The sequence below is a fragment of the Porites lutea genome, chromosome 11 (assembly GCF_958299795.1).
Source record: "Porites lutea chromosome 11, jaPorLute2.1, whole genome shotgun sequence".
NCBI lineage: Eukaryota > Metazoa > Cnidaria > Anthozoa > Scleractinia > Poritidae > Porites > Porites lutea.
The window spans coordinates 27,660,399-27,673,301 of record NC_133211.1 but is presented as its reverse complement, the minus strand read 5'-3'; the positions used below and the strand labels follow the sequence as shown (position 1 = coordinate 27,673,301).

Genomic DNA, 12,903 nt, shown 5'->3' with positions numbered 1-12,903 from the left:
AGGGTCCAGTTCTTCAAAAGGTAGATAGCGCTATCCCCTGGGTACATCTCTATCCAGTGAATAACGCAACTGGTTTCCCTTACACTTAACCGCTGGACAAGCTATTCAACGTTTGAACGATCGGGGCCAGTAAAGTCTAGATCTCTAGATGTGTCCAGTCTAGATGTGTTGAGGTTAAACGAGTTACATACCTGTGCTTGTCATACTTGACGGTTTGAAGCTTGTCTAGGTTCATCATAACAGAGGTGTGTAAGAGACAGTGCGTAAAGGAGCCTTGATTGTGCACCAAGCTAGTAGCCGAGTCTGTGCTGTATTGCTGCAGACCTAACATACCATACTTCATCAGATCTGGTGTATTTTCTAGGTGCTGAATAACCTTTACCAAGGAGGTCATCACACTGGAAGATACGTCAAATTCCTTGTTGGAAGATTCCTCCCTGAAGACACAAGAAAACACAGCAACATGTCATAGCATCTCTTTTGCACTCATGTGATCTGTTGCACATCTTTTGTGGCCCGGGAACCAAGTTACTGGTTTTCCGAAACAGCTGACAACCCACCAATAATGGACCCTATAATATCTACCCATAATTTTAGTCTCTCGAATTTTTCGAAAGACAAACACCTCCCCAACGACTACTGACAAGAGAGTTATTTAGCTAATAAAAGACTGAAAGGATAGGTAAGGACGAAATACTTTAGTACTCAAATAGATCAAAAGTTTAGATTGTTACTCAAGTGTGATGCGGCGTCAAGTAAAGGTGATGTTACGGGAGACGAGTTGCAACGACGACTTTTAACGTAACATAACGTTGCAGCATTGTTTCGAATGGTTACAACATTGCTCTAGCATTGCAAAGCTGTGTTGCGCTAAAAATCGTTGTTGCGAATCGTTCCGTGTAACATCACCTTAAAGCTAAAATGTTCTGGAGGTGTTGGAGCCTGCGTGTTCTTATTGTGGAATTAGAATAAACTGAGTTTTGCACAGCTTCCTTAAAACAATATGTGTACTGAAGAACTTACTTCTTGGCGGATTGTTTCAGAAGATGGTTTTGCCACATAACACATGAATCATCCATCATGAAGATAAACGGCCACACATCTTGACCATGCTTACTCTCAACTCCGTGTCGATCTCGCTCCACAAGCCAATTTTCTGTGGCAAACTCCTAAATCAGTAATAAAGTAATAAATGAAAAAGAAAATTAAGTAATTAATTAGAAACGACGAAAAGACTACTGATGATATCAAATGGTATTTATATCACGGTGACGATATTTCCCACGAGTGAAAAAATCGCATGAAAGGACATGACAAATCTTGTTAACACGTTACAGGCAAGCGCAAGCTTGTTAAATCTTCTGAAGCAATATCAGCCTTGCTCTTTTTAAGGCGAACATCCAGCAAACGAACAAGCGTTAAGACTTACTTCCTCAGCTTTTACGCACAGAAACTTTGTAAAACAGATTTTCATGACAAGATTAACGATTGGTATTTTTTTGTACTACTTACGGAACAGGATGCAACTTAAACATACCTTGATGTAATAGCGAGCCGCACCCAGGCCCAGATTATCAGCGTTGGAAGGTAGACCGACAATGACGTGATTAGGCCAGGCCTTGTGATACAAAGCCATTTCTTGGTGCTTAACAAACACCAGCAGGATATGGTTCTCACCCTCCATGGCATGATACAGATTTAGAAGACCTAAAAAGAAAAACTGATCGTTTCTTGCACAACTTCTACTTTCAAGCAAACTATAGCATCGAATATAAGGTCTTTACAACTTGTCTTGTCTTTACCTCAAATGAATGAAGTGGTCAAAAACAACTGAACCTCCATTACGCGGCCACCCTCTATTAAGCAGCCAGCGATCAAACATCCGAAACAATTGTAGGAAAGAATTGTAAATTAAACCTCTATTAAACGGCCACCTATTGCCAACCCCGACCAGAGTAGTTCTCCCATTGTTGTCACCTCTATTAAACGGCCACCAATGAGATGATGCGTCAGTAGGCAAATGAAATAAAAGAACCTGGTTATAACTGACGTGATAAACTTCATTTTTAACCATGAAAAGAATTTTAAATTCTATTGGCTCAGACGTGACGTCTGTACTATGTGTAACAACTGTGTGATTGATCTCACCATACTCATGTCTGCCCGTACTCGGCATCATGATTGGACTCTTTATCACACCAACTGCATCTTCATCGCTTACAGCAGACTCTGTCTTAAGCGGTTTAATCAATTCCCCGTTCCCTCCAGTCAGCACCACGGGTAGTCGAAGACTGCGAAGTTGCTTCTCCTTCGTGAAAGTAAAACTCCGTAAGCAGCGATGTGGGATCAAAAACCTCAGCTTCTCACCACCTGGGAGGGCGAATAAATAGCTTAGAGGGGAACTGGGTCCTCTGTCCTCCCGATAGTTCTTGCAAGCGTCGCAGTGATGGTAAGTATCATACGCAGCCCAGAAAGAAAGCTTCAAAGAAGAAGTTGGTCGTCTTAGCGACCGTTTGAGGGACGTTGATTGGGTAGGAACGTCACCGGAAGTGGCGTGTCCGGAAGAGGGGTGTATCCGAAGCTTGCTGGTGCTGACGTATCTGTGCTCTTTTAGCACACAACTGAGTGGAAGTTTTGAGATTTCTTTGTACACAGGCCACGTCATTTTGTCGGCTTCATCTCCGGAAGAGCTAGAATTGTCTTGTATAGAGCTTTCCCCTGGGGAAGACAGGACTTCACTGTACACGTCCACACGGCGTAGTTTCTGTACTGTTAAGTGCAGAAGGCGGATGAAATGAAGGTAGGCGTGAGTTTTACCCACCTGTTATGATGAATAAATAGAATATAGCTATCAGAACGAGAAAGCTTTTATTTGCTGAACAGTCAAACCTGTCTAACAGGAGCTGTGTAACGAAACAGTGGAAACCGCCACCAAATTGAGTGAAACATAAAAATAACAGCTCAAAACTTTAAGAAGGTACAGATAACACAGCACATACAATAGGAGGCACGGATGGTCAAACGTAAGGAAGATTGAAACGGTTTGCAATTGTGTTTCTTAAAACTTGTTAGCCTAACCGTTTTTCAAAGATCGTTCCTTTTCTCAGTAACTTTTGATATAATGCTTGGGGACAATTTTTTTTTTGACACGAAGCAGTGATTTTATCATTTGCAAGTAAGTTCTTTGCTATCGTCAAGTTCCACTGTAAATAAGGACATGTAATTAGCAATAGTAACAAAATGAACTAGACAGCTGTGACACTGCAGTTCCTTTAAGCGAACCTCTATTTAATGGTAACCCTTTAACAAGCGGAAATCATTTCTCTTTACTACTGTAAAACTGATAGGAGCGATGGCAGCACCTCTTCCGAGCTCCCACCGAGATTTTTTTCATTGCCCTCATGACTATTAAAAGAGCACTGCCGAGATTTATCATACCAGTGCAACTATTAGAGTGTGTATGGACTTTAGTGGTAATTTATTCCCTTCCTTTTGCCAAAACAAGGACTTTGAGGTCCTTTTGTCGTTTCGCTCCTTCACTGTCATCATTTTCGTCAATAACTCTTATAATAGGTATGTAAAACCTTTATTAAGCCCCGGTCAGTAACTCATTGCCCACGGGTGATCGGTCGAGCGCTTAATACAGGTTTGACCGTAGTTTGTGAGCTATCAAATGACTGACTTGCTACTCGCCAGCGTACCTGTGGGGGTCCACTAAACAGCAGTGTTCTGGGGTGATACTTTTCAGCCCTAGAATTCTCCGCTTCAACCTTTCTTTTGTCATCATTCTGATCTCCTTGCCGGGAGCTGGGTGCCATTCCATACAGACGATGCAGGAGAGCGGGACCTACGTACAAAATAAGTAATAACGAGTAATGAAAAAGCTTTACTGGAGAATTTCTCTTAATCGCTTTTATTGAACTATTTTGAAAAAAAGGAGATTAAAAAAGAGTAGATTCTTGGTACTGTTACAATGCTTCCCCTGACAGGAGCGGCACAAAATACGGCTCAAAATGAGGTCCCAATACTAGTTCGTACGCATCGAATGTGGACTTGTAGCAGCAACTGTAACAGGCGGCCAACTTGCCAGCTGTAATAGGAACACTTGTGCCACTGTTACCCATGAGTAACTGTGCTCACATTGTGGTTCGCTCCGGCCTCCTGAATTATGTTCTTCAACGGCACAGCATTTAAAAGCCGAAACACTATTTGTCTCTATGGCCTGTCTTATTTGAATTATTATATCTTACCAATGATAGGCTGGTGATGGCCATGTCTTTCTATTTTGTCCGAATCTCTTGCCGTTTTCTTCTCTCCTCCTTTTTCTGTACTCGCCTTTGAATCTTCACTGCTGCTGTCCTCTCCCTCACTAGTGCCTGCATGAAAAAAGAATCAAATATGACTTCTGACCAGTCTCAATTCCGTGTGCGGTTGCAGTACTCCTTGTGAAATGACCTCTCACAGAGTACTGTCATGTTACACAAACAGGTGGAATCTTGAATTAATAACAGCCTTTATTATATCGTGCATGCGCACCAGTGAGTTTAGAGAAGCGTGTTTATATCGAGACAGCGTAGGATTTAAAAAAGCAAACAAACAAAGTGGATTTATGTTATTGGCCGTTCTCCCGAATATGAACAATTTACCGAATTATTTTAACATTGTAAATGGCTTGAACTTTGAAGTCATGTTAGCAAAAAGAGTTTGAATATGTCCTTCCGTAAATGTGTTGTGAACAGTGTCTGAAGTTTCGACAACCTGTGCAGTAGTCGTCACTACTGCCAGAGTCAAAGTGAGCTGTGTATGTATCGTCAGTTAATGGTATTAAACTCCGGTTATTGACCTAGTTGATCATTTAATTCGCAATGCTATTGGTCGTCTGTCAGTTAAGCCTAATGTTATCGGCAATGAAGACTCTAAACACAAGTGGTAACTGGTTTCGATCCTTCCTCAACCACCACAATACACATCGAGCTGTATAGTTGTCTGTTGCTGTCTTTTGGTTTTCCTAGAGTTGGTCAATGAATCGTTTGTAACTTCTGGCTTTGATTCACAGATATTTGTTCCAAGTTATGTTAACAAGTCTTCCAAAGTAAGTCGTTGCAGCAGTCTCTAATATACGTAACACATTCAGTAGAATCCTAAAATTAAAAACTCATCTAAAAAAGAGGGAAACTTAATCAATGCCGTTTCCGATAATTCATTGATATTGTATGTTTCCTTATTATTGTAATTAAACTTGAAGATATTGTACATTACTCACTAGGATACTGTATTGCTGTAGTTGCTTTCTGTGTGTGTGTGTGTGGGTGTCTTTTTGTGTTTATCGTAGGTTACAATGTGTGCGTGACTGTGTGGGCTTCACTTGATCACAGCCTTTTATCACTAAATATGTTTGTTTTTTTCCCTTTTTTTCTACTTTTATTTTGTATGTAAAGTTCAGAAAATCATTAATAAAAAAATATTTAAAAAAGAATCACATTGCTTAACACCACATACAGACAGATGATTAAATTTAAGTGAATGAATTGTCTATTACTATAATTATGTCGGAGCAAAATTAGTAGTGCATGCAGTTTACTATTATGCATTTACGTTATCGAGGGTATCTTTTAGGAGACATTCTTAGGAATTTCGTTTACGGTCGTTTAGTGTGCATAAACAGAAAGATCGAGGATTTCTTGCAGCGGTTTATTTATATCACTTCACCTGAAGCCATTCTGTTGCTTTCAGCAAAGGATTCCACTGCAGACATCCCATCTTCTTCAACAACATCTGAAGATTTTCATACAATTATTCACATGCTCAACCTAACCTACAACGATTCCCCAATAAAAACAAGTGCCAGGTACTTTTGGCCAGCTTCGTGTTTCACGAGTTGATGGTTTATCCACAGCCAATAATGAATTCCCTTTTCTAGGCGCTTTTGAAGCACAACTGAGCCTAATTATTCGTCGCAGAATAATTTAGTATTATCAACTGAGTTGATAAAGTACATCTGAAGTTTTGAGCACTAGCCCTTTGTCAGATCGAGTCAAAGTTGTTATGTTTACTTCCCCAACAACAAATCACTACAGTTTATTTTGAAAAGAGCCCCTTTATCGAATTATTAACCAGCCTTGTTTTCGGTAGTTGACAATTTGATTTCTAACGCCTTCTGCCGACTAATGGGAAGATTTGTTTTAAACCAACCCGATGTAAATATCCCTGTAATTTTTAACTGCCAAGAGCAACCAAAAAATGCTTACATTAATGTTTAGCATGATAATACATATCAGTCAACTACAGTGAAACTGGCCCCAGTATAACGTATTGGTTTTAAGACCGGTACGTTATAATTATCGGAGTCCTGTACCATACTGACAATTGAACTATTACTGAGGTGACGAGTGTCCCCGGGGTATAGGGGGTCATTATTTCGGGGATCACTGTAATAGTTTGTTTTCTATATAGACCAAAATGTTTTTACTGTTTCACAGTTCATGAAAGAGCGGCAAGTTTCACTGTTTAAATGAAGGAAGTGACATTTACAATGCAGTAAATGGTCTGTGGTCATCTGAAAGAGGTGAGCCTTGATCACTTTATCGTTAATCCATCACGGTCGGGCCAGGGTCCCAAGCCGGCAGGAATAAGGTAACCCAGTATTAACGCGAAAATTGAATTCAAATATAAAAGCCTACAAAGAAAATTCCTTTTAATTCTTTTAGCCTACAAATTTATGCTTGGACGCTCTAAAATGACTAGTTCAAATTGACTGGGAAAATATTTTGAACGAAAGAAAAAGATAACCCGGATTAAAATTCAACCCAAGTTAGCGATAGAGTTAGGATTTTGCCACCGTAGCGAGATCTACTGATATTTTGGCCCTTAGCCACTAGTGGGAGGAAATCAAGAGATTGAGTTGTGTTAAGTTTATATATCGAATGATGGAGCTTCTTCACTAATGAGTACATGATAACAACAAACCAAAGATAAAATAGTTGAATAAAAAACGTTCAATGGTTATTATTCACATTCATCTCTGTATCGACAGGTGTTCAAGTAGTTCTGGTAACGACTAGTGAAGGGCCTGTAGGCAGAGTTTTCTTTGTTCCGCCCACCCTAACTGATCCCCAAATTCTTAGCCTTTTTAATTTTTCTTATCACGATGCTAGGTGAACGCCAAAATAAATAAATAAACACATATTCGTAATAAATTCACCCGGTGTTCTTAAACAGGTCAGCGCGTGGTGGAAAGAAGAATTTCATAACGATTCTATTTTCTTAGGATGCCTAAGAAAGCACTCACCAAACTTCGAGTGGCAGAGCGTAAAATGAAGAAAGCATTAAACTTAAAGGGGAACCTCTCCATCACTTTGCCTTCCCTAGCTCTTAACCGCCTCTAGACATCCTTCCTCCCTCCCTCCTGACACCCCGCTTTTTTTCCCTTCCCCTCCCTTTCTTTTTTCCGTGAGACTCGTCTAATATTAGAACAGAGTTAAGACCTACCCGATATATCGGGACTGATAACCACTCCACTTGCACTGCGCAGGGTTATGACTGACTTGCTGGAGGCATCCTGTTGAGGACCAGGGACCTGTTTGGGTTTGGGTTCGGTCCACTCCCTGTAGTAAAGCGACTGGTGTCTTGGGTTTGACGTCACAACGGGTGGTCGTCCCAGACCAACCCATCGAGTCTGTGGAGTCGTAGGCAAGAGCAGATGCTTTGGATAACCATAGAAATCTGTTTGGAATGCCTTGAACACAGAGCGAGATACCAGAATCACTGGTAATGGATAGGCGGAAGAATAATGGCTTGTTCTGCACACAGTACCACTGCCTGCTCCATTGGAATCATCTTTTGAGTCTACTTGGCCATTAGGCTCATTGCTCTCGACACCTCGCGAGCCCGAGCCAGAACCAATGTAACAGGCTATCGCACTGAATTCCAGTTCCAATGAAGATCGGTAGACAAACCCTCTGTCTATCAACCTCAAGTCCATGTACTTCAACGACCTGGAGAGATACACACACAGAGGGTCACTTTCTCATGGCCTTATTTTCAAATGCCATCCGAGATCGCTCACTCACAATCTCTCCGTCGTCCCTCTCAGTACGTCCTCGGACCGTCTGAGTCTAACTTTCTTAACCCTGTACTTCCTACTTTTTCTACGTTTCTTGAGCAAAAAGGCATTTCTGCGCTTCCTAACCTGTCAAAACACTCTTCATAAGGTTGGGCACCTCTTCTCACTAGTGACTAAGGGCACTTAAAATTGTGAAAACTGGCTGGCCCGGTCCAGTCCAGTGGTCAGGAGAATTCCACTATTAATCAGAACTATCCAGCCAGATCAGTTAATTCCTAAATGAGATGCACGGATGTGATGGGTTGAAGTAAAAAATTGAAGAAAAGATTAAAATGTCATTTTTTTACCATGACCGGTCTAGCCGGTCAGTTCTGACTTTTTGAAAGCGCCGGCCTTGTATTCCAAACAAAGTTGGACTGTACACGTCAATTGACTGCATTTCTTTACCTGGGAAACGTATCTCCTGGCCTCTCTCGGCCACTAACGATGATGATGCAAGGGAGATCGTGGAGATCTTCAAAGAATCGAGGGTTCCATTTTTCAGCTGGCTTACTTTTGGCTTTCGTCTGTCCTGAAATAGTTAAGCATAGATGTAAAACAAAACAAAACCATGTTACTTGTCACCCGCCATGGATGACAAACCCTATGTTTTGCTGTCAGTTAAAATGTTACAAGAAAATGAGACGATAATATTATAATACAAGGCCATGAAAACCTCTTGGTTACCTTGCTCACCCTCAGGAAACTCTACTGTGTTTTGTTAACATGGCAGGTTTGTTTGCTTGCTAAATAGATGACTAGGGTCTTAATACTGCATCACACAAACTAACATCACACAAACAATCCATTCGTCTAACACCACCATTCACGCAAGGACTATCAAATGTTTCCAGAAAAACCCCAGTCAAGAGTGAAGGCCATCAAGGGAAACAATCCTGAACTGACGCAACTACGTCGTCAGCGTTTAGTGGGCACAAAATAACGAGTAAGAGCAACTGTATCGGGAAACAAAACAGCCAGTATTCAGCTTAAGCTGTGCCTTTAATACAAACGCACCCCTTTTTGGACTGAGTAGTGTAGTAATTGCTTTTGTGTTTAAAGTCTTAATTTGTTGACATAACGGTGAACGGTGCGATAATACCAGCTAGTTATTAACTGCTACAAAGGCCTAAAATGAAATATCTAGTCACCTACCTCTTTGTTCCCTCCACAGTCTTAGACGATTCAAGAAATAATCCTCAATTTCCAGTTCATTAACACCATTGTCATGGATGATGGCGAATCGAAACTGAAATCCAAGCCTAAAATGGAAAAGGTTTGAGAAATAATTAAGCAATAGACCACACTTTCTATGGGTTTACCGGCGTGATAACCCACGCGGGATGTTGGGAGAACACGAGAAAAGCTTGTAAATCACGAGCCGAAGGCGAGTGATTTACAAGCTTTTCGAGTGTTCTCCCAACATCCCAAGTGGGTTATCACGCCGGTAAACCCATAGAAAGTGTGGTCTATTGCTTTTATAAAATAACTTTTAGTAGAATGGAGTATTTTAGGTAAAAAATATGGTTCTAGTACCGTGATCAAGTCATGTCTTCTCTCTAAAGTCATCATAAGCCAATCATGACTCACGATTTAATAGCGTTGAACTTTCTCAAAACTCAGTTCAGTCAAAGAACAAACAGCAGCACTTCAAAACACGAGTTTTTGCACTCATTACATGATAACTTATGAAAGCTGTTTTACAGGAAAAGTCAACACATATTCATGCGAACGTACAATGAAAGAATACGTTCATGGTTTGTTTACTACAGAAGTAGGAATTAATTGAACATCAGACTGTACGCAGCTGTATTTTGTTGAGTCGATCCGTAAGAATTTCGTTGTTACAGACGGAACTTGCAGTTATTGTAATAGAGGACTTCATTCACTTTTAACAAGCCGCAGTGGTTTAAGATCTGTTTTCTGGACTTTATTATGATCAAGAAATGCTGCGGTAACGACGTGGCTGCATTTGCGAAGTTGTCGCATGTAACTTTATATGCACGTACAGCGACCGATGGAAATATGTCAGTGGTGGAGAAAGGTTTCTTTGCCGTAGCCACATATTGGCGTTAATATTTGTCGATTCGTGAAGTGAGGTGGTTTGAGGTAGGTTATGGCATCGATATCACCGACTAATTTGTGCAAATGTTGGAAAAAACCAGCCCGAAACTCTGACATCTTTCATCATCGTTGGCAGCTTGTTTACAACTTACAGCGGCCGATTTTGTACATGTACCATATCTTGATCAGAGATCTCTTTTTGGAACAATTTCTTTCATTAAGAAATTTAAGTTGAGATAAAATAAATCAAGAATGCTAAAACTATCCGTTTTGTTGCTTGTTGGCACATCGTTAAGTTTTCCTAGAGACTTTCTACACCAGAAATTCACACAGTTGTGGTCTTTGTCTGCGATTTGGCATCGTCGTGAAATGTAAACTGTTTTTCAGCTTTGTACTTTATAACTTCCAAAGCTATAGCAGTAGCGAATTGTGACGCTCAGTAATAAAATGTGGAAACCAACGCTTTTAATATTAAGAAGGGCTGGGTAAGTAACTTGTTCTGTTTTTTAGCCTTTCTAAAATCGTTGTTTGCAGATCAATAGCCGGTTTTGTTTATGGCTTGTGGTCCGGATGCCTTTTTCTATGGGTTTACCGGTATAATAAACCATAGGTTTTTGACCAATCAGATCACGCGTACTATCTCAGTTATTTTATAAAAGGCAATCCAGCTCTTCAAGCAGCAAGGATACAAAACTCATTCCAGTAACTGGATGCCATTTTTTTACAAAGAATTGACAGAAACGACTCTGAATGTAAGCTACCAAAACACATTGGTTTTACCAGCTGAGTTGATAATTAAGGTAAATTGGCCACCATTTTCTGATAGGTTCAAAAGCAGAAGGTTCGAGCCGCCGCCCGGCGCTTATAGCCCCGTCACTTATGTTATGATAAGCCAGCCCACCGTTTGTGAGTTAATAAAAACAAATTTTTAGAAAGTATCTCCGCTTCATTCTTTTATTCTAACGAATTGTTCGCTTTATAAGGCGTTCTACTGTAGAAATTACATTATTAGAAAAACGTCATTAGGCCAATATGCTTAATGATGAGGAATATAGTGAAACCATGATATAACAAACCCCTCGAACAACAACTAGGGATAACAAACGATATTCTTTACATTAGTTATCGCAAAATGTATCTAAAAGGACCCCGACATTGAAAACTTTACTTTTCATTATTTCATTACATTTCCTTTCGAAAGTTCACGGTTTGGTTTGACTGTACGCTCTACTTCAGACAATTTAGAGAAGTGACCAACCAGCTCCTGGGATCGATTACGAGCTAACAGCTTTACGGATTAGTCCGTGGTTTCCCAAGGCAACCAATAACCAATCAAAGCTTCTTATTCTCCATACTAACAAGAACTAGCATTTAGTCCTCCAAATGCAATGAACTTACCTGTCTCGAGTGTTTTTTAGGCTCTCAAATGCCAAATTAGCAAGCTCAACAGATGGAATCCTAATAACAAGCATAGCACCGCTGCCATCTGCATTGTGTACAGGAGACTCGATAATCTCTCTCATGATCTGGATCGTCTTCAGCGTGCAGTGTGGCTCGGCTGGCTTGATACCCGCTGACCACATGATAGCAGCACAGTAATGACGAATGAGAAGATAGCAACGCAGTACACTCAGATTCACATCATCTGTGGTCCTTTACAATCAACAAAATCAACAAATCAGGCAGGTTAATTAGATTCTTGCAGAAAATCGAGGGGGGAATTTTTGCTACAAGCGCTTTTAGGTTTTGATTGGCCCAAATATATTGTTAAGGTCTGATAGTCTGATAAAGCGAACTTAAAAAGGTCATATCTGGTCACGAACTTTTGAACTGTACCCCTCCCCTTTTTATGTACAACGATGGAAACTTTAAAGGATGTTTATTTCACAAAAATAATCTCTATTTTCCTTGATTCTACTTTTCTTACAGAAGTGCACTGGCCCGCAGGTGGCTAATGCAAATCTTAGCAGGCCAGTCAGTGGTAAGGTTTATTGAAACTTTGGAGTTGAAAAACAGCAAAAGCATATTTTTTAAACTACAGTTATTTATACAATGTGGTGATTATCACGCGATTGGTCATTATACACGATCTATCAGAGAAGAGACACAGAAATGACGACAAGAGAAACTTGTTTTCTTCGTCTTTTTCAACATGGCGCGTAATTTAAAAATGTTTGCGGGGCTATTTAGGATCAAGTGAAAGCCTCCAAAAAAGTTTAGCAGGAGCTGTTTACGAAGAAGAAAAATAGAGAAACCGAGAAAACAAGAGTTCTTGACGACTTGAAATGCCTAAACTAGAAGAAATCTTAATCATGTGTCATCGCTACGATAGACTTGCTCGAAGTTTTGAAATTATTTTTTGCGATTATTTTGCTTTAGTCAGTACCTGCTAGTCCTTAAGGCCATCTTTTCAAATGCGTCATCTTGTCTGACCAGTGGAAACTGGTGAGTCCATTTAATTGACTCACAATATTCCTTCATTCCAAAATATGTTCCTTCATTGGTCTCCATGCTATCATGAGAGTTTTCCAATATACTGGAGGGAACTCCATCTGCTATAAGCAAAGATTATTATTAACACGTTTCTTTTTCCCAATCTATATCCCGATAGTGCGACTAAAACTGAACGCAACAAATTCCCATTTCATGGTAGCCACAGCCAGAGATTTCTGAAATTCCCTGACTTTCCTCTGACTTTTTCCTGACAAATGTAAAATTTCCCTGACCAACTGAATTAA

General features: G+C 40.2%; 1 protein-coding gene across 4 annotated transcripts in view; it reads right to left on the bottom strand.

Moving 5' to 3' along the window:
* LOC140951989 (GREB1-like protein) overlaps positions 1-12,903 on the bottom strand; it is a 38,417-nt gene that overhangs the window by 3,269 nt on the left and 22,245 nt on the right. For 2 of the 4 annotated variants that reach the window (XM_073401375.1, XM_073401379.1), the window contains 12 exons: positions 12,552-12,720; positions 11,564-11,818; positions 9,257-9,363; positions 8,510-8,633; positions 7,489-7,994; positions 5,710-5,775; positions 4,251-4,376; positions 3,702-3,847; positions 2,149-2,821; positions 1,538-1,707; positions 1,024-1,169; positions 192-437 (listed from right to left, as the gene is read on the bottom strand). In XM_073401375.1, coding sequence (XP_073257476.1) covers positions 192-437; positions 1,024-1,169; positions 1,538-1,707; positions 2,149-2,821; positions 3,702-3,847; positions 4,251-4,376; positions 5,710-5,775; positions 7,489-7,994; positions 8,510-8,633; positions 9,257-9,363; positions 11,564-11,818; positions 12,552-12,720 — 2,734 coding nt within the window. The remainder of the gene's footprint in view (positions 1-191; positions 438-1,023; positions 1,170-1,537; positions 1,708-2,148; positions 2,822-3,701; positions 3,848-4,250; positions 4,377-5,709; positions 5,776-7,488; positions 7,995-8,509; positions 8,634-9,256; positions 9,364-11,563; positions 11,819-12,551; positions 12,721-12,903) is intronic. The other 2 variants (XM_073401376.1, XM_073401377.1) reach the window with 2 other exon arrangements.